At 40.2% G+C, this 20,912-nt stretch overlaps 1 protein-coding gene across 1 annotated transcript in view; it reads left to right on the plus strand.

Annotated features, from left to right (window-relative positions):
- The first annotated feature begins 5,325 nt into the window (after window positions 1-5,325).
- The window catches only part of Fbxo47 (F-box protein 47), a 32,562-nt gene continuing 16,975 nt past the window's right edge, over window positions 5,326-20,912 (plus strand). Inside the window, exons 1-4 of the mRNA XM_028755178.1 lie at window positions 5,326-5,531; window positions 10,032-10,236; window positions 11,766-11,936; window positions 17,149-17,225. Of these exons, the coding sequence (XP_028611011.1) occupies window positions 10,056-10,236; window positions 11,766-11,936; window positions 17,149-17,225 (429 nt within the window). The 5' untranslated portion in view covers window positions 5,326-5,531; window positions 10,032-10,055. The remainder of the gene's footprint in view (window positions 5,532-10,031; window positions 10,237-11,765; window positions 11,937-17,148; window positions 17,226-20,912) is intronic.

Here is a 20,912-nt window from a genome sequence, read left to right on the forward strand (position 1 = left end):
CGTGCTCTTAACTGCTGAGCCATCTCTCCAGCCAAAAGATGAAATTAACTTTTAAAAATGTATCCTAGCTGGGCATAATGGAGAACAGCTGTAATCCCATTGCTTGGGGAGTGGAGGCATAAGACTCAGAAGTTCAAGGCTACCCTCTGTTACACAGAGAGTACAAGGCCAGTCATAAGACTCAAGACCCTGTCACAAAACAAACAAAAAAACAAACCAACAAATAACACCAGGAAAGAAATAAAGAGAAGTCAAATCAGTTGTGGCACCTTTAATCCCAGCATTTGGAGACAGAGGCAGTCAGATCTCTTGAGTTTGAAGCCAGCCTGATCTATAGACCCAGTTCCAGGATAGCCAGGGCTATGGAGAGAAATCCTATCTCAAAAAAAACAAAAACCAAAAAGAAAACAATAAAAGGAACAATTAAAAGGAACATGGAGTATCACAGTGCCCTTTCAGCCTTGTTGAAACAGAAAAAAGTTGAAACGAAAATTTTAATTTACTTTCTGTGTACAGGAGGTGTTTTGCCTGCTTGCGTGTCTGTGTAGCACGCCAAGCATTCGGAGACTAGGGACAACCTTAGCATTCTTCTTCTGATAACAAACCTTTTGAGGAGGGCTGGGGTGGGTTGGAGAGGGTCTCTCGGTGGCCTGGAACTTTCGACAACTAGCAATCGCGCTCCTGTGATCTACCTTTTCTGCCTCCCCAGTGATGGCATTACACGCACATACTCCATGCCAGCTGTTTTTAGATTCTCCAGATCAAACTGAGGGCCTTGTATTTGCAAGGCCTTGTATTTGTATAAGCACTTTACTAACTAAGGGAGAGGTTCTCAACCTTCCTTATGCTGTGACCCTTTAATACAGTTCCTCCTGTTGTGCTGACCCCCAACCATACAATTATTTTTGTTACTATTTGTCTTAATTAGGGTTTTATTGCCGTGAAAGACAAGATGACCAAGGTAAATCTTATAAAGGCAAACATTAGTTGGGGCTGGCTTACAGTTTCAGAGATGCAATCTGTTATCATCATGGTGGAAAGCATGATAGCGTGCAGGGAGACAAGGTGCTTGAGGAGGCAAGAGTTCTATATCTTGATCTGAAGGCATCCAGGAGGAAGATCTGGAATTCCTTACTGGGTGGAGCTTGAACATAGGAGACCTCAAAGCCCACCTACATAGTGATGCACTTCCTCCGATAAGGCCACACCCACTCCAGTAAGGGCACACCTCCTAATAGTGCCACTCCCTATGGCCAAGGATTGAAACACATGAATCTATAGGAGTCAAACCTATTTAAACCACCATACTACTTCATAGCTATAATTTTGATAGTTCTGAATCATAACATAAATATCTGGTATGCAGGATATCTGGTATGTGACCCCCAAAGGTGTAGTTGAAAACTGCTGTCTAAGGCTCCTTCCCAGCTCCTTATGGGAATTTTTAAAGGAATATTTTCATGGGAAAGCCTACATGTTGGTTGTTTGGTTGTTAATGTTTGTAACTGAACCCAGGGCCTCACATAACTAAACACACGCTGTGCCACTGAGCTACACTCCTGGCTCTTCTACAGTTTTAATCAAGCAAACACGTGATGTCCCCGCCTCTGTGTATCTGCATTATGCAGTATGAAAACAGCTGTTCTTGAATAATTTATCCTCATACTGGAATTTAGCACAAAGGAATAATCTCTGTGCTATACAACAGTAGCCAAGAATGAAGAGGGTGATATTCAAGATATCAATAATTGATGCTTATTTCATTAAATAAAACAATTGCAGCAAATCTTCCCTCCTACATAGGACATGGTAAAAAGTCAACTTCCGTTTGGACTCTTGATAGATTCTGAGTCATGACTAAAACACAGTGAACACCACCTAGGTCCTCAGGGGGATTCCTTGTGTTTGGCAAGCTACCAGTGTTATGTGTCAAAACTAGGGAGAAACAACCACACAGTCTTCACCCGAGATAGGATCTCACAACAGACCAGAGTAGGGATACCACCAAAGACCAGCTTAGTGAACCAGTGAGTTTGATTAGGGTTACTTACAGGAGCAGAGATGACTCAAAGACAGCTGCATCACCAAAGCACTCCAACACTGGTGACAGACAGCTCACAAAAGCTGGGAACCTGAAGCCCATGCACAGCCTGCAGGTAGTTCAACTGGTTAGTGAGAGTCCTTTCCAGGAGCCTCAGTTGATCTGAACGTCTTCCAGGCAGCTATGCTGGTTTCTGCTTCTTCTAGACAGCTGATATAGTCTCAGAGAGGTCTTTACGGCTCGTCTTATCTGAGAAGGATTCTTAGCTGTTATTGTTTACTTGGTGGGGCGGGGCCTAGTGAATCTGGCCAGTTTCAGGGACTTCCTGAAGCTATTTTTAGTTGTTTCCTTTCCTGGTTAAGGACCTTCCTGCAAGATGGAATGTTTTAATTCTTGGACTCAGAGGAAACAGTTATAAGACACCGAGTCAATTCATTCTATGTCAAACTCTATTTCCTGGATGGAGAGGTGGCTCCATGGTTAAAAGCACTAGCTGCTCTTTCAGAGGTCCTGAATTTAGTTCCCAGCAACCACATGATAACTCCATAATGTGATCCGATGTCCTCTCCTGGTGTGCATAAAGACAGTGTACTTATATATACTTAAAATATTTTTTTAAAACTCTATTTTTGATATTGTCTTTGAAAGGTCCACAACCTAATAGGATACCAAGACTAGTATTTAAGTAACCACAAGTCAAGGGTATATGAAGGGGCTCTGGCCAGCTCAAGTGTGGCAAGCATGGTTCTGGTAAGCCTTGCCTTCTCTCCAATTCCCTCTGCCTTGCTAAAAACCATTAGATTATATCCTAATGCTAGCCACCAAGGTATACTCCCTTATTTGGCCACTTCCTCCTCCTGAGGCTGACTACCAAGGTCCGGCTATCAAAAGTCCCCTTTGGCTGCCCTAATTAACATGCCCATTTAAAATCAAACACTAACTTGGGTTTTCCCTTTATAAACTGCCATTTTCCTATGGCCACGTCTGTCTCCACTCTATCCAGAGACAGTCCTTTGAAATCCTCTCCCCACCACCACCACCACAAAAAATATCCCTTCCTCCTTTCCTTTGTTCCCTTCTCTTCCTCCTCTATCTCCTGTCTTTACCTCTTATTCTCTGCCTTTTGTCCCAATAGAGAAAATAAATCTCCTTTGTGCTGAGAAGTTGGTTTGGGGTGTCTTGTGACAATACTGGTCCCTTCAAGCCTTCTCTTTTTTTACTTTTTATTTTGAGACAGGGTCTTATCAACTTTCTCAGACTGGCCTTGGCCTCACCCTGTGTTTTCTAGGAAGGCCTTGAACTTGAAATCCTCCTGCCTCTGCCTCCCAAGTAGTTAGAATGACAGGTTTGCAACCAAGCCTTCCTTCAGCTAATATTTCATCTGCTGTTTGAGCACCAGAATTAAGGTACAGCATAAGGAAGGTGGGGGCAACTAGGTAGTCATGAAGTGTCTGTCCTTTAGTAAATGAGAGATATGAGACAGGTTATCTCAAGGTTACAGCACCACTTGGGGAAGAAAGTATGGCTACCGAAAGTCATGTACGGTGTGAGGTTTTGCTTTTTGTTTTTTTTTTTTTGGGGGGGGGGATGGAATGGTTTGAACCTGGGGGCCTCACAACTGCTAAGTACATGCTTTTCACTACTGAGTTAACACTCCCAACATCTAGAAGGTACAGATTTCCAAAAGTAACCTGGAGGGAGATTTAGATGAGGGAAGTCAGGACTTTCAGGATGCTAGTGATGGAGCCTAGGGTCAAGTGTATGTTAGGTGAGCATCCTACCGCTAGACTACCCCACCAGGGAAGTCAGGGTGTTCTGTTATTTACTTTAATTGATTGATTGGTTGTTTCTATGTGGGTGGGTGTTTTTCCCAAATGCCTGTGTTCCTGAGGAGTCTAGAAGAGCTGGGCTATAATAGAAGGTGTCTCAAATCATATGTATCATTCTCTGTACATCTTTAAGGCCTCCCAGACGGCCTACCCCACTGTAGGCTTCCACACGGAATCAAGCCCTGCATATTGACACATGCTTATAATCCCAGAACCCTAATTGGGTCACACAAGAGTCAGAGGTTGCCGGGTGGTGGTGGCACACGCCTTTAATCCCAGCACTTGGGAGGCAGAGGCAGGTGGATTTCTGAGTTTGAGGCCAGCCTGGTCTACAGAGTGAGTTCCAGGACAGCCAGGGCTATACAGAGAAACCCTGTCTCGAAAAACCAAAAAAAAAAAAAAAAAAAAAAGAGTCAGAGGTTTAGGATAGCCTAGGCTACCCAAGAAGACCTTGTCTCAAAGAAAAAAAAGAAAAAGAAAAGATAAAGTCACAGGATCTTTAAATAAATGAGAATTTAATATTAAGGGTTTTTTATGGGGGGGGGAGGAGAAGGGAGTTGAAACAGATTCTCCAGTAGCTTAGGCTTAGGCTAATTTAGTCCTCATGTCTCCATCTTCTCTGTGTGGGGATTTTAGGGATGTGCCATCACACCCGGCATCCAATAACTTTTTAATAAAAAGTTCTTGTGACATATCCTGTTGACCCAGGGGAAGAGTGAATCGAAAACTGCTTAAAACTAAGTGTAGGGTTGGAGAGATGGCTCAGCGGTTAAGAGCACTGACTACGATTCCAGAGGTCCTGGGTTCAATTTCCAGCACCCACATGTGGCCCACAACCATCTGTAATGGGAACTGATGCCCTCTTCTGGAGTGTCTGAAGATAACAACAGTGTACTCCTATACATAAAATAGGTAAAAACTTTTTTAGGTAAAAACCTGAGTGTAAAAAAATGAAGTGGAGTACATGACTCCCACAAGTTTGAGATCTCCGTTTACAGCCTCTCCACTTCCCCTACCATAAGAGTTCCTGTTTTTTTTTTTCCGCTCAGCAACTTGGTGTCGAAAATGGAGGTACCACGGGCTTTAAAGGCCTCACTTTGAATAATACTCCTGAAAAGGAGGGAACCATGGGCTTCTTCTCAGTATTCATGAAGGGGCGTGGCCTCCTTGGGGGCGTTTCCTGAGAGGGTTCTAGGTATTCGAACCGCGAGGGGGTGGGGCCTCCTCTCGCGGGGGCTCCTGGGAATGTTCTGAGCAATTCAAGAAAGGAGGCAAAAGAGCCGAGGCTCCTGGTTTCGCCCTTTCCTGAGGGGGCGAGAGGCTCCTCCCGCAGGGGTTCCTGGGAGAGCCCTGAGTATTCGTGAGGGGAGGGGCAGAAGAGTCGAGGCTGCTTGATATTCATGAGGGGGCGGAGCCTACTCCCGCTGGGGCTCCTGGGAGGATTCTAAAATCTACTTGAGGCCACGGGGGCGCCCGAGAGCTGAGGACACAGCTCCGGGACGGAGCGGAGGGAGCGAAGCAGGATCCTCCCCCATTATCTGGCGGGAAAAGCCTGAGGAGGTTTTTATATTTAAGTATTATGAAATCTGAGGATGGTGGGACAAGACGACTAAATCCCACTTTCCTGTGATACTGTAGCCGGAAAACTGTCGAAATCTGTGGTAAAAAAAAGTGTTTTATCTCCCCCAGTACTTCCTGGTAGAAGTAATTCCGTGTTTTTCAGCACGTCCTATTTGATTTTTATGTGGGCCAATTTCTGCTATGGTTCCCTGAGTGACCCCTTTGGAGGTGTCTTAGGGCTGACAAAGGAACGTTAGAACAAAGCCCGGTGACTTGCTGGGTCCCCCCCCCAGGGGGTGTGGGGGCAGGGACGAAGTCCAGGCCCTAGACCCTCCCCCTTCCTCAGTGCGTGGGAGGGCGCAGTGCTTGCGCTCTCCAAGGCCGACGCAGGGTCAAGAGTTCCACGCCAGCGATCCAAAAGGGAAAGAAAGTATCATATTGCCATTTGGCTTGTGAACCTCATACCCTTTAGGCTAAGAGGAAAGCAGAGAGTTAGGTAAGATACAATTGCTATTTCCAGAAAAACCTGCCGTCCTCCACCCCTAAAATAGATCTGAGTGAGGAAAATGAGACTTAAATTGTTTCGGTTTGGGTTTTTGTTGATGTCGGGGTTTTGTTTTGTTAGGTTTTTGTTTCTTTGTTAGTTTGTTTGCAAGACAGTGAAAAAACCCTGCCAGCTGTCGAGGGACTTGCACTGTTACACTCCCCACAGACCAGGCTGGCCTCGAACTCAAGGGATCAGCCCGCCTTTGTCTCCCTTTTGTTGGGACTAAAGGTGTTCGCCACCACCGCCCAGTTGAGACTTAAATTTTGAAATAACTAGGACCAGTTATTTTTTTTAGTCCTCTCAGAGATTTAAGTGAAAAATTATACATACACATATGTCACACATATTATCCACCCTTAGTGGATGATAAAGACCCTTGGGAGGAGGTTGTTTAAAAGTATTTAGAAGTCCCACAAACCCCAACCTAGTCTGACTAGGATGGAAGTTTCTGGAAAAAGGCAAATTTATATTTTATTACAGTAAAAATACTTTAAAATTCTGTTAAACGTTAAAAGTAAGCATGGCAGTGGTGTTGCATTCCCTTAATCCCAACACTTGATACATTTGGTAGGCAGAGGCAGGTGGAACTGTGTGAATTCGAGGCCATCCTGGTCTACTGAGTGAGTCCCAAGACAGCATTATTACAGAGAAAACAAGCAAAAAAAAAAATTCAAATTAAAAACAACCTTGTTGATTAAGTCAATCAGAATTCTTCCACTTGGAATTACATGCAGATACTAAAATACATATTCTTGTAGAAATACGTGTATTGGCATAGAATTCAATTGTAACAAGATTACAAAATAGTAGGAATCTTTACTTTTTTCCTCTCTCTCTCTCTCTCTCTCTCTCTCTCTCTCTCTCTCTCTCTGTCTCTCTCTCTCTCTGTCTCTCTCTCTTTTAAGGTTTTTCGAGACAGAGTTTCTCTGTATAGCCCGGGCTGTCCTGAAACTCACTCTGTAGACCAGGCTGGCCTCGAACTCAGAAACCCACCTGCCTCTGCTTCCCAAGTGCTGGGATTAAAGGTGTGCGCCGGATCCTTACTTTTTTCTCAAAAATAAATACATAAATACAATTTTCACACTATAAACACCAAATGCATAAGTGAATTTAGTTTTCTTTCATTTAGCTGTGTTTTATAAAAATTAACATTGTGGCCAGACAGTGGTGGCGCACGCCTTTAATCCCAGCACTTGGGAGGGAGAGGCAGGTGGATTTCTGAGTTCGAGGCCAGCCTGGTCTACAGAGTGAGTTCCAGGACAGTCAGGGCTACGCAGAGAAACCCTGTCTCGACAAAAAAAGAAAAAGAAAAAGAATGACATTGTGTAAATGTAGTTATTTTTTACAATTACTAATCTAAAATTTCACTGAATGCTAAAGTAAAGCACAACTATAGTCATTTTGTTTGGTTGTTTTTTATTCTGGTTTTTGAGACAGGATTTCTCTGGGTAGCCCTAGCTGTCCTGGAAGTAGTTTTGTAGATCAGGCTAGCCTCAGACCCAGAGATCTGCCTGCCCCTGCCTCTCACTACCACCCTGCTTCACAATTATCGAAATGGAGGTTCAGATTATTTTTTGTTTTGTTTTGTTTTTTCATTTTTTCGAGACAGGGTTTTTTCTGTGTAGCCCTGGCTGTCCTGGAACTCACTCTGTAGACCAGGCTGGCCTCAAACTCAGAAATCTGCCTGCCTCTGCCTCCCAAGTGCTGGGATCAAAGGCGTGCGCCACCTCCTCCGCCTGGTGTCATGTTTTCAAATGTGTAACAATTTAGCTAATATAACAACTAATATGTACCATTACAAGATAGATAAGTATCGATGTGGTTTTTAGTTATATTGTATAAAAAAGAAAGCCATTATTTTTCTCAGCTATATTGTAACTCTTTGATGGAATGTCTTAGTTGTTGCCTCTGGCTCCTTCAGAGACCTTAGATTGGAGTTCCAAAACAAAATGTACGGTTTTCTAACGAGAAGAGTAGAATAATACAAAGTCACTGTGTGATGCTTACTTTGCCTTTAAAGTGTTATTGTTTAGTGTAAGCAAATAATCAGTGATTTTAATATATTTAACAAGTTTCCTTTAGGAAATGACTATAAAATCAAGCCCTATAAGCCTTTCCTAAGACTTATCTGTAACTGTTAACAACAAAAACTGGAAAGGAAGGAAATAAGTTATTCACCACTTATTTGACAGTATAAATTTAATTTTAAGTGAGATGCAGTGGTGATATACCTTTAATACCAGTACTTGGAAGACTGAAGCAGGACCCACATAGTTAAAATCTATTCCCAAATCTCCTTCAAAAATAATTTGATATGAATAGAAATTTCCAAAACTTCAATATCACTGCTTATTTTATTATTCAGCACACAACTAGTAATAAATAGTATTACTACCAGTTTTAACCTATTAGATTAAGGTGATACATTCAAATCTATTAGATTAGATTAGGTGGTACAATTAAATTGCTCTAAAATTAAAATGTTTGTTTTTCTTTGTATTTACTGTTTGTAACAGAAGCTTGTCAGTATCTAGTTTTAATAAAATAAAAAATTTAAAAATATTCTTACAAATATTTAAAGCTTGCCGGGTGGTGGTGGTGCACACCTTTAATCCCAGCACCTGGGAGGCAGAGGCAGGCAGATTTCTGAGTTCGAGGCCAGCCTGGTCTACCAAGTGAGTTCCAGGACAGCCAGGGCTACACAGAGAAACCCTGTCTCGAAAAAATAAAAAACAAAAAAACAAAAAACAAAAAAAATTAAAGCTATATTGATACTTTGATTTTTTAAAAAAGATTTTATTTATTTATTTGATGAGTACACTGTAGCTGTCTTCAGACACACCAGAAGAGGGCATCTGATTCCATTACAGATGATTGTGAGCCACCATGTAGTTGCTGGGAATTGAACTCAGGACCTCTGGAAGAGAAGTCAGTGCTCTTAACCACTGAGCCATCTCTCCAGCCCCTAAACTTTGATTTTTTTTTTTTGTCTATAAAAAATTGTAAAAGTAAGCCAGACCTGATGATACATGCATATAATCCCAACACTCAGGAGGCAGAGGCAGGTGGATCTCTGCATTCCAAAACAGCCTGATCTACAGAGAGAGTTCCAGAATAGCCAGTGCTAAGTAGAGAGACCCTCTCTCAAAAAAAAAAAAAAAAAAAAAAAGCAGTAAATGAAATATACCGATGACAGATGTTATATTACAGGGATTTGTTTGTCGTTTTAATCTTGTAGGACTGTGATTAAACCGCAAGTGCTCAAATGCCCTGTAATTACTATGTCACTGAGTTTTGGTCCATCCCTCATACCTATGAGAGTATTGAGCATATTTTATGCTGTAATAGCTTTTTATGTCAAGTTTTTCTCTTTCCTCCCCCATCATGTTCCTTCATCCTTACAAAAATTCATATTGGACAGTGAATTAAAGTTGCAAAAGGATTTATTTTTACAATAGTCTATAAGTCTACCCACAAGTTAAACAGTATTAAATCTTTTATGTTTTTCCTATTTTGTGTTTTTCTTTTCCTGGAAGATATTTCATCTAATTACATGTTTCATTTCTTTCTTTTTTATTTGTTAGATTTTCAAACAGGGTGTCAACATCCCTGCCTGGCCATGAACTTGTGATCCTTCTGCCTCCACCTCTGGGATTTGCTTCCACACCTAATTTTAAATGTTTTAATTTCTTACTAAAAGTCTTATTCTAAGAATAGATAGGATGGAATGCCAAAAGGTGTTAAGGATTTAAAAGTTTTTCAGATAATGCTGAAATGGATAAAGAGACTCTGTTGATGGGTATGCCATGATTGGACAGTATAGTAAATATTTTGTAATATAGAAAGACAGATGTTGTCCATCAGTGTGATCACCTTGGCCTGGGGCTATACCTCACTTGGTAGAGTGCTTCTCTGGCATGCTCCAGGCCCTGGATTTGATGAGCAACACAAGAGAGGAAAAAAGAACAGAAGGTGTGACTCTTAATTTAAAAAGAAACAATTTCATTGCCTTAATTTTCTTTCTTTGTGTCTTGTGCTTTATTTTCCTAACCAGGATAAATTCATGGGATAAGAGAAGATGGCGTCTAGAGTAAATACCACTTTCACTTTGATACCCAACCAAAAATGTAGACGTTCGAATCATCAACCCAGCTATTTCTGCAACACCCTTGATTCAGATCCTCAACTCTTAGCTACACTTGGAAATTTTAAAGTCTTACCATTGGAAATATTACACATAATTTTAAGATATTTGTCAGGTGAGGTTTGGGGCTAAAAGTAGCTTACATAAGATATTAGAATATTACAATTTTCCCCTAAGTATTATTTTGTTCTCTTTATTTTGTCTATGTTAATACCATTCTGGAATATTAATAACATTTACATTGAGTTTTTTTTTTTTAATTAAAACCCTTTCATCTGGACATAGAACTACCATAGCATCCAGCCATACCATTACTGGCAATCACCTAGTACTTGCTCATCTGGGCTTCCTTTTTTTAAAAAAAGATTTTATTTATATATATGAGTACACTGTAGCTGTCTTCAGATACACCAGAAGAGGGCATCAGATCCCATTGCAGATGGTTGTGAGCTACCATGTGGTTGCTGGGATTTGAACTCAGGACCTCTGGACGAGCAGTCAGTGTTTTTAACCGCTGAGCCATCTCTCTAGCCCAAGATTACTTTCTAAAGGTCCACCAACCACCTCTCTACCTTTTAGCTAAAATTAAGTGTAAAATTCCATTTACTCACCTTCTTCCTCTGTCTCTCCTCTCTCTGCTTCTCTATTCAACAGAAAAGTTTACTTAGTAGACTACAAGAGGCTTGGCAACTCCATGAGCACTGCCCACTAGAAGGTTCAAATTGTGTAAAGATACTGTAGGCTGGATACAGCACATACCTGAAATGTCAGCACCAAGGAGCTAAGGCAAGATTACAAATATCTGGCCAGCCTGAGCTACATAACAAGATGCTATTTAACAAAACAAAACAAAATGAAAACACTCAAAATCAAAACAAAAAAAAAAATCGCGTGGTGACATGTGCCTTTAAATCCAGCACTTGGGAGGCAGAAGCAGGAATATCTCTTTGTGTGCCAGGCCAGTCTGGTCTACATAGCAAGTTCAGGACAGACAAGACTACATAGAAAGTGACCCAGTCTGAAATAGCAATAACAGTCTTTAAAACAAACACTGGGAAGCAGAAGCAGGTGGATCTCATGAGTCCTAGGCAAGCTTGGTATACAGAGTGAGTTACAGGACAGTCAGGACCACGCAGAGAAAACAACAACAACAAAAAAATTACCAAAACACAAAACACTAGTACCACCTCTAAATTATCTGAATATTAATAAAATGATAGCTTGGTTGTTATTTTACAGCATGTTTTTAATCATTAAGAACTAGATTTAGCCGGGCAGTGGTGGCGCAAAACAATATTAAGATTTTTTAAGCACTAGGCGTATTTATCATTTTTGTTTTTTTGCAACAGGCTCTTTCTCACAGCCCAGGCTGTCCTAGAACTTACTCTGCAGCTCAGACTGGCTTCAAACACCTGGCAGTTTGCCTTCCTCAGCATCCCAAATGCTAACATTACAGGTGTGAGCCAACACACCAGGCACTAGATTTATTATTAGGTTAGTTTACAAGTTAGTATACTGTACGAATCATGATGCTTTCTTTTAAACAATTTGTATTATCGGTGAGTTAACATAAATTAATAAAATATGCTAACAGTGATTTAAATAACTTGCACTCATATATATTCATTTATTTCTTTTTGATAGTGAAAGATATTGGCATGTTAAGTATGGTGTCCAAAACAGTCAGCCAGCACATAATTAACTACATCTCAACCTCATCTGGAAGTAGGAGACTTTTACTACAGAACTTTCATGACCTTGATCAACCTGGCACAAAAGAAGACACTGCTCTACTGGAGCACTACAAAGCTCTAGGTAATTTATGAAATGCACACTGCAACAAATAAAGAATATTTATAGCTATATTTTATTATATAATTCTGTAAGGCTAGTGGCTTATAGATTGTTTCCTGGAAATTTTCCTTTTTTAATATTTTTATTTTCAGTATAAACACCTTAACAGTATTCCTACATACTTTAAAGATGAAAACTGAACAAGGTGACTCACACTTGTAATTCTAGTACTTGAAAATCCCAAACCAGAGAATCACGCTTTGAGCCTAGCCTGTACCCCATAGTGAGTTCCTGAGTTCGAGGTCAGCCTAAAGAAAGGCATGAAACTCTGTCTCAAAAAACCTTTATAGGACTGAGAATGCAGCTCTGTAGGTTGAGTGTTGCCTAGCATTCATAAATCCCTGTGTTTCATCCCTAGCAACCCATAAACTGGGTGTTTGTGACACTTGCCTGTTGCCCCAGTACTTAGGAAGTGGAGGCAAGATCACAGTTCACAGTCATAGTGGTCATAGTGAGTTGATAGCCGCCATCATGAAACCTTGTCTGGGGAAAAGGGCAGATACCTAGCCCCACTAATTCAATTATCTTTAGTGTAAAGTGCCTGTCCTACTGAGTGCACAAAGATACAGTTTAACAGATGCCGTTGTTTAGGTGGTATACCAGCTTAGGGAACTGATGTCTTTTCTCTGTGTTTTGCTTCTGTTCCTTGTGACTTGGAGGGGTTTTGGTTGTTGTTTGGTTGGTTGGTTGGTTTTTTGAGACAGGGTTTCTCTGTCTGTTGCCTGGGTGTTTTGAAACTTGCTCTGTAGACCAGGCTGGCCTTGAACTCACAAAGATCTGCCTGCCTCTGTCTCCCAAGTGCTGGCATTAAGGAGTGCACCACTATATCCAGCTAAATTTTTCTTTTTTTTTTTTTTGGTTTTTCAAGACAAGGTTTCTCTGTATAGCCCTGGCTGTCCTGGAACACACTCTGTAGATCAGGCTGGCCTCAAACTCAGAAATCCACCTGCCTCTGCCTCCCAAGTGCTGGTGTTAACCACTGCCCGGCTAATCTAGGCCTTAAATGCATACATTTAAACACACTACAGGAAAATCATTATTCTCTTATCAAAATCTGTGATTTTCTTTTTTAAGTACTCTATCCATTTACTAATAAATCATTATGTTGTAACTGAGTTGACCTTGTCAAAGGAAATACTATATCATTTTCTTCCCTTTTTAAAAAATTTATTTATTATATGTGAGTACACTGTTGCTGTCTTCAGACACACCAGAAGAGGGCATCAGACCTCATCACAGATGGTTGTGAGCCACCATGTGGTTGCTGGGAATTGAACTCAGGACCTCTGGGAGAGCAGTCAGTGCTCTTAACCACTGAGCCATCGCTCCATCCCCATTGTTCTTTCCTTGATATAAAATAATTTGTATCTTTTACTCCATTCATTGATTTCATTTTCCCTAGAAAAATTCTAATTTCAGTTTGACTAATGATACCCATTTAACTATGAAACTTAAATATAATTAACCAAAACATGGCAATAAAACCAAATACCAGGATGTTGTTGGGAAATAAAGATGTAGTAAGTTGAGGAGTGGTGGCGCACGCCTTTAATCCCAGCACTTGGGAGGCAGAGGCAGGCGGATTTCTGAGTTCGAGGCCAGCCTGGTCTACAGAGTGAGTTCCAGGACAGCCAGGGCTACACAGAGAAACCCTGTCTCGAAAAACCAAAAAAAAAAAAAGAAAAGAAAGATGTAGTAAGTTGAGTGAATCTTGACTTTTAGAAACACAGGAATGCATTTAAACACACTACAGGAAAATCATTATTTATATGAGTACACTATAGCTATCTTATAGGGCTGGAGAGATGGCTCAGCAGTTAAGAGCACTAACTGCTCTCCCTGAGGCCCTGAGTTCAATTCCCAGCAACCACATGGTGGCTCACAACCATCTGTAATGCCTAGCTTGAAAAAAGCAAAGTAATATGTAAATTCCTCAATAACAGCTTGTGGTATAGGCCTATAATAACAGCTAATTGGGAGGCTAAGGCAAGAGGATTGTGAATTCAAGGCCTGCCTGAGCAATTTAGAGAGAGTCTGTGGCAGAGAATGTCCTAACATGCATGAGATAAAGACCCAGGTTCAATTTCTAATAGCACAAAAAAAGAAAGGAAGGAAGGAAGGAAGGAAGGAAAAAAGAAGAAAAGAAAGAACAAAAGAAGAAAAAAATATTCTAGGGCTGTAGAGAAGGCTCAGAGATTAAGAGTCTTGACTGTTCTTCTGGAGGATCTGTGTTCAGTTCCCATCACCTACATGGTTACACATAACCCTCTGTAACTCCAGTTCCAGGGGATTTAACATCCTCCACTGACTGCCTCAGATACACGCAGGAAAAACACACAGATGGATACATAAATAAGTAAATAAATTTTTTTAATTTTTTTTATTTTGGTTTGTTTGTTTTTGAGACAGAGTCTCACTGTATAGCCCTAGCTGTCTGGAAATTCACTCTGTAGACCAGGCTGGCCTTGAAATCAAGAAATTCACCTCCCTCTGTCTCCTGAGTCCTAAGACTAAAGTGGTGTCCCACTAACACCTGACTTATAAATGTTTTATTTTTTAAAGTCTGACTACAGTGTTGCTGGTTTCAGTATTTATAAGTAGATTTGGTAAAGCCTATAACTGAGTCTGGTAAGTATTTGATTATCATCTTTTGGGTTTGCCCTAAAGGATTTTTTTTTCCTGATCAATTCTCCACTGCTTAAGCAAACCTAATTACATTGTCTGTGAATAGAGCCCGTGGCAGAGTACTTGCCTAGGCTATGGCCCAAGCTTATTAATCATAGCACTGGAGAAGTGAAGGGAGTAGAATGAGAAGTTCAGGGCCATCTCAGTTACATAGTAAGTATGAGGGCAGCCTGGGCTACGATCTCAAACAAATAAATACACAAGGCCCTGGGTTCCATCTTCAACTCCACATTGAAAATGAAAAAAAATGATAATTACATAGGTAATTCAATTTAAAAAATACATTGATCTTAACACCAAATCTTCAAAAAAGGTTTGATTATATATTAGCTTTAATTTTCTAATCAGTTTTTTGTAGACACCTGTTTTATGGTTGGCTCTTTTGGTAAACATTTGACACACTCAGCATTTTTTCATGCATTTATTCCCATCTGATGTGTTCCTGTTTTTAGATATTAAAATAACATTTTTCAGAATCTTAACTTTGAAAATTATAAATTTTAATTTGCATTTTCTACTGAACAGAGCAGATGGCCAATGTAGAAAGAATACTGCATCTGTCATTATTTGACTTTAAGAACTTAAATGAAGCTGGTCTCTTTTAAGAAAAAGAGTACCTGTGTTTAGAAAAAACAGTCAGCCAAATGCAAGGGTTTTATGGTAAACTGAAACTCTTAAAAATAGGAGATTTTCAGTGGAAAAGGCAACCAGTATACAATTTTATCTTGCAACCCCAGCTATGATATAACATGAGACACGATGCCAAAACATGGAAGGAAAAGAACTCAGACTAAAGCCCAACACTGAGAATAACTCCCTATACGAAAAACTAAGGAGGGTTCATGGTTAAAATCCAATTCTGGTGATGTGTTACAGAAACATAGCAACTTCCAAAAATAAACTTGGTTCCTATAGATTCTTCAGGATTATATAATCATTTTATTATGTAAGGACTAAATGTAGAGAAGTGATGATTATGTTATATAAAGAATAAAAACTGGAGAAAGTGATATTCAAGTATATCTTTCCTTACCATGCATATCATTTTTAGCTGAATGCCTTTGTCCTTACAAGAATGTTAACAATGTATTGCCATTTAGGAAGACTCAATACTTAGGGGAAATAAATCATACATTATAGGTCACTGTCACTATAGTTCAAAGAACATTTTACTGAGAAATTGGAAAGTTTTTTTTCTTTTTTTCAATGTCATCACACAGAATCTTACACATTAGCATACTAGCCCTATAAAATATCTCTGAGGGGCTGGAGGGATGGTTCAGTGGTTAGGAGCACTTGCTGCTCTTACAGAAGACTGGGGTTTGTTTCCCAGCACCCACATAGTGGTTCACAGCTATCTGTAACTCCAGTTCCAGGTGATCTAAAGCCCTGTGTACATAACACATGCTGTCAAAGCACTCACACACATAAAGGTTTAATAAAACCTAATGTGGTGGTATATACATTTAATCCCAGTACCCAGAGGCAAAAACAGGCAGATCTTTATGAGTTGAAGGCTAACGTGGTCTACATAGCTAGTTCCAGGACAGCCAAGGCTACATACAGAAACCCTGTCAGAAAAAGAGAAAAAAAAGTATCAGTTTTGAAGAGGAAGATAGTTATTTAATCCAATCTATATAATTTCTGTGAGCAAAAATGACTTCTAACCTCTAAAATTTTAAATAATGATATAAGAATATTCTTTTTATTTTTATTCTTTGTTTTTTGAGATAGAGCCTCTGTGTATCCCTGAGTGTCCTGGAACTTAGTATGTAGACAAGGCTGGTCTCAAACTCAGAGATCCATTTGTCTCTGCCTTCTAAGTAATGGAGTTAAAAGCATGCACCAATAATTTTATCTTTCTCTTTCTTTTTTTTTTTTGTTTGTTTTTTGAAACAGAGTTTTTTTGTATATCCTTGGCTGTTCTGAAACAACTAGCTCTGTAGATCAGGCTGTCCTCAAACTCAGAGATTTCCTGCCTCTGCCTCCCAAGTGGTAGGATTAAAGGTGTGAGTCACCACATCCAGCTAAACTTTTATATCTTGAGAAAGAAATACAAAATCTTCTTTTTTCTTTCCATATTTGCACAATTTTGACAGTATTCTCCTCTGTTGACATTACTTTGTTGACATTAGATTAATCCCAAGAGATACTAGAATGTATTTTCTACAGAGTTGTTTCCTTAAGATATGCTTATGCTTTATTATTGTATCTTTTTAAATCAAACACTCTGACTTGTGTTCTATATTATTTATATCACAAGTTTTTGGCTTTTGCTAAAGCCAGCTGGACATCAGCACCACTTGGTGACTGTTATGCAGTATATGTTTTTTATTGTTCCTCCCAAATATTTGTGTAAAAACTATATCACAGTGGTGCAGGATACTTAATTTTTTAGCATTCTTAACTCTTAAGGAATGTTGTACTATGCTGTTGATAAGTTTAAATTTTACTGTCACTTTTTTCTTGTGTCTCTTTCCTTTCTCAGGTCTACTATTTAAAAGATGCACCTTGCTGCTTCCCACCAAGGAAAGACTGAAGTACATTCACAAGATACTCTCAGAAGTAAGGTCATACGCCAGAATTAGTTCACAATCTTGATTTCCAGCAAAGATAACTTTTCACTAATGTCATATTCTTTACAAGCCTATCTTTTCAAATTTCTGTATGTATGAATGGTTTGCCTGTGTGTGTGCATAAGTATCATATGTGCCTGGTGCCCATGAAAGCCAAAAGAAGGTATCAGATCCCCATGGAACTGGATCTACAGACAGCTGTAAGCCACTATAAGGATGCTGGAAGTTAAACCTGGATCCTCTGCAAGAATAGCAAGTGCCTTTAACTGCTGAGTCATCTCTACAACTCCAAACCTATCTTTTAAAACCAGGATTTGTTTTATTTTTCAATTGTGTGTGTTTCTGTTTGTGGGTGCCCATTGAAGCCAAAAGATGTCAGATCATCTGGAGTTATAGGTGGTTGTAAACCACCTGGTGGGATCCAACTCATATTACCTGAAAGAATAGCAAGCTCTCTTAACCACTAACCTATCTCTCTAACCCCTAAACATATCTTTTTTTTTTTTTTAAAGACAGTATTTCTCGCCGGGCGGTGGTGGCGCACACCTGTAATCCCAGCACTTGGGAGGCAGAGGCAGGCGGATTTCTGAGTTCGAGGCCAGCCTGGTCTACAGAGTGAGTTCCAGGACAGCCAGGGCTACACAGAGAAACCCTGTCTCAAAAAAACAAACAAACAAACAAATAAACAAACAAAAAGACAGTATTTCTCTGTGTAGCCTTGGCTGTCTTGGAACAAGCTCTGGACTGGGATGGCTTCAGACCCACCTGTGTCTGCCTCCTAAGTGGTGGGATTAAAGGCTTGTGCCACCACTGCCCAGCTCGTTAAACCTAGAACTAATAAGATGTCATGGGTTAGCACCAATAATTGACTGATGATGATCTAATACTTTACCAGTAACTTGGAGATTACATAACACGATGTAATATAGTATAGTTATCTCTGTCTACAATTTCAGTTCCACAACCAACCACTTCTTTTTTTTCAAGACAGGGTTTCTCTGTATAGCCCTGGCTGTAACCAACCACTTCTATGAAAATATGAGAAATGCTAGACAGAAAGACTCATGAGTGTTACATTGTGTACCATTGCAGTGTAGTATATTTTATACTACACAAGAATAATGAGTCAGTGAGTATTTTGTGATATTTATTTTTGTGTGTGTCAGGATGTATATGCCCTGGTACACATGTGGAAGTCAGAGTGCACTAACACCTCTTACCCAGGGCAGTGGCACAGGTCTGTAATCCCAGCAATCAAGAGGCAGAGACTTGAGGATCAGGAAATCAGAGTCATCTCTCCTATGGGACCAATTTAAGGCCAGGGTGGACTTTGTCTTAAAGAATAAAACAAAGTAGTTGTTATGATGCACCATGAACCTGGCTGAGGACTCAGAAAGGGGCAGCTTTTCCTCTTCTGCTTCTTTCTCCCAGAACCTCATTGGCTTTTTCCCAAACCTTGGTCTGCCTTTGTCTTTCTCTAAAGCCCCCCTCCTCTGTTTGGTTGCTTGTCTGCGGGTAACTGACCACCATGACAGTTTAAATGACATGGCCTTTCCCCTTCTCTCCTCCATTCTCCTCCTCAGCTGCTAAGATTTATAGCTTTCCCGCCCTGGGTGTTCTTTTAAACTCTAATGAAATTCAAAAAACAAAACAAAACAAACAAACAAACAAACAAAAACCCACCACCACTACCACAACAACAAACATAATGCTTGAGGTATTTTATTAGAATGAATGAAGTAATTTCTAAATGTTAAAATCTTTTATGTACAAAACAGTAGAGATTTTGGATTTTTGGTTTTTGCTATTCTGGAAATGGAACCTCAGGCCTCTTGTATGCTATATAACAATAACTGAGTTATATCTTCAGGTTAAAAAGTGTGTGTGTGTGTGTGTGTGTGTGTGTGTGTGTGTGTGTCTGTCTGTCTGTCTGTCTGTCTGTCTTTACCTGTATGTTCACGTCAAGACCATAAGTTAATGTCTAAAAGCTTGTCTACATTTTTGTTGTTGTTAGTCTTGGGGCTGTAGAAGTGGCTCAGCAGTTAAGAGCACTGACTGCTATTCTAAAGGTCTTGAGTTCAGTTCCCAGCAACCACATACATAAAACAAAAAATAAATAAAATAAATTTTAAAAAAGGACTGGCCTCAAGAACAGAACAGATATCCATCTGCCTCTACCTCATAAGTTCTGGGATTAACGGTATATACCAGCAAACCTGGCTCTCTACATTATTTCTTTTAATAAAATTTATTTTTACAGACATTGCCTGATTTTATATATATATATATACACATGTATATACATTTATATATGTGTGTGTATGTGTGTATTATGTACATGTCTGGTGAGTGCTAAAGTCAGAAAAGGGTATAGGCCCCCTGGACCTGGAGCCTGTGGATGTTTGTGAGTCACCATGGGGGTTCTGGGAACTGAGCATAGGTTCTCTATAAAAGGAGCAAGTGCTCTAATCTGCTAAGCCACCTTTCCAGCCCCTTTACTTTATATTTTGTATTGTTTTGGGAGGGGAGGTTTTAGTTTTAGTGTTTGTTTGTTTTTGAGATGGGTTTTAGTATGTAGCCTTGGGTAACCTGGCTGTATACTATGTATGTAGACTAGGCTATTATCTTGAGTGATGGGATTAAAGGTGTGAGTAATTATCCTTGGCTCTGCCTTATGTTTTGGAAACATCTCTTGTTGAATCTGGAGTTCCACCTTCCTGTTTCAGGGAGTCTAGCTGAACTGAGAGCCCTGGAGACCCACCTGTCTCTCTCCAAAACCATCCCATGCTCAGCTGTTGTTACATAGATGCTGGGCATTCTGCTTGCCTCTGCCTCCCAAGAGCTGGAGTTAAATGTGGTATGTTAAAAGTGGTGTGTGTGTGTTGCCAGGCAGTTGTGGTACATGCCTTTAATCCCAGCACTTGGGAGCCAAAGGCAGGCAGATTTCTGAGTTCGAGGCTAGCCTGGTCTACAGAGTGAGTTCCAGGACAGCCAGGGCTACACAGAGAAACCCTCTCTCGAAAAACCTGGAAAAAAAAAGTGGTGTGTGTGCCACCACCTTTTTTTGTTTGTTTTGCGAGTTTTTTTCTTTGAAAGTTTTTTTCTGTAAAACAACTCTGGCTGTCCTGGAACTCACTCTATAGACAAAGCTAGCCTTGAGCTCACAAAGATCTGACTGCTTCTGTTCCCAATTTTGGGGATTAAAGGCGTGTGCCACCACTGCCGGCATAAAAGATTTATCTTATGTATGTAGATGTTTTTATCTATCTGCATACCGCATGTGGTCAATGGATTCCATGGGATTATAGTCATAGATGGTTGTGAGCCATCAACTGGGTGCTGGGAACTGAACTCAGGACCTCAGAAAGAGTAGCCAGTGCTTTTAACTGTGGAGCCATCCCTCCAGCTCAAAGTTTTTTCTCTAATGAGAGCTACACTCTATTTCAAGATGTCTCCAGTATCCAGGCATGGTCGTGAATGCCATTAATCTCAGCAGAGGGAGTAGAGACAAGTGGATCTCTGAAACCCTGTCTCAGGGGCAGCTGCATGTGATTTCTCCAGTAACCCTGAGTGTCCGTTAGTTACTGTATAGTCTACTAACAGTAACCCTGAGTGTCAGTCAGTTACTATATAGTCTACTAACAGTAACCCTGAGTGTCAGTCAGTTACTGTATAG

The sequence above is a fragment of the Grammomys surdaster genome, unplaced genomic scaffold, assembly GCF_004785775.1.
Source record: "Grammomys surdaster isolate TR1022 unplaced genomic scaffold, NIH_TR_1.0 126048, whole genome shotgun sequence".
NCBI lineage: Eukaryota > Metazoa > Chordata > Mammalia > Rodentia > Muridae > Grammomys > Grammomys surdaster.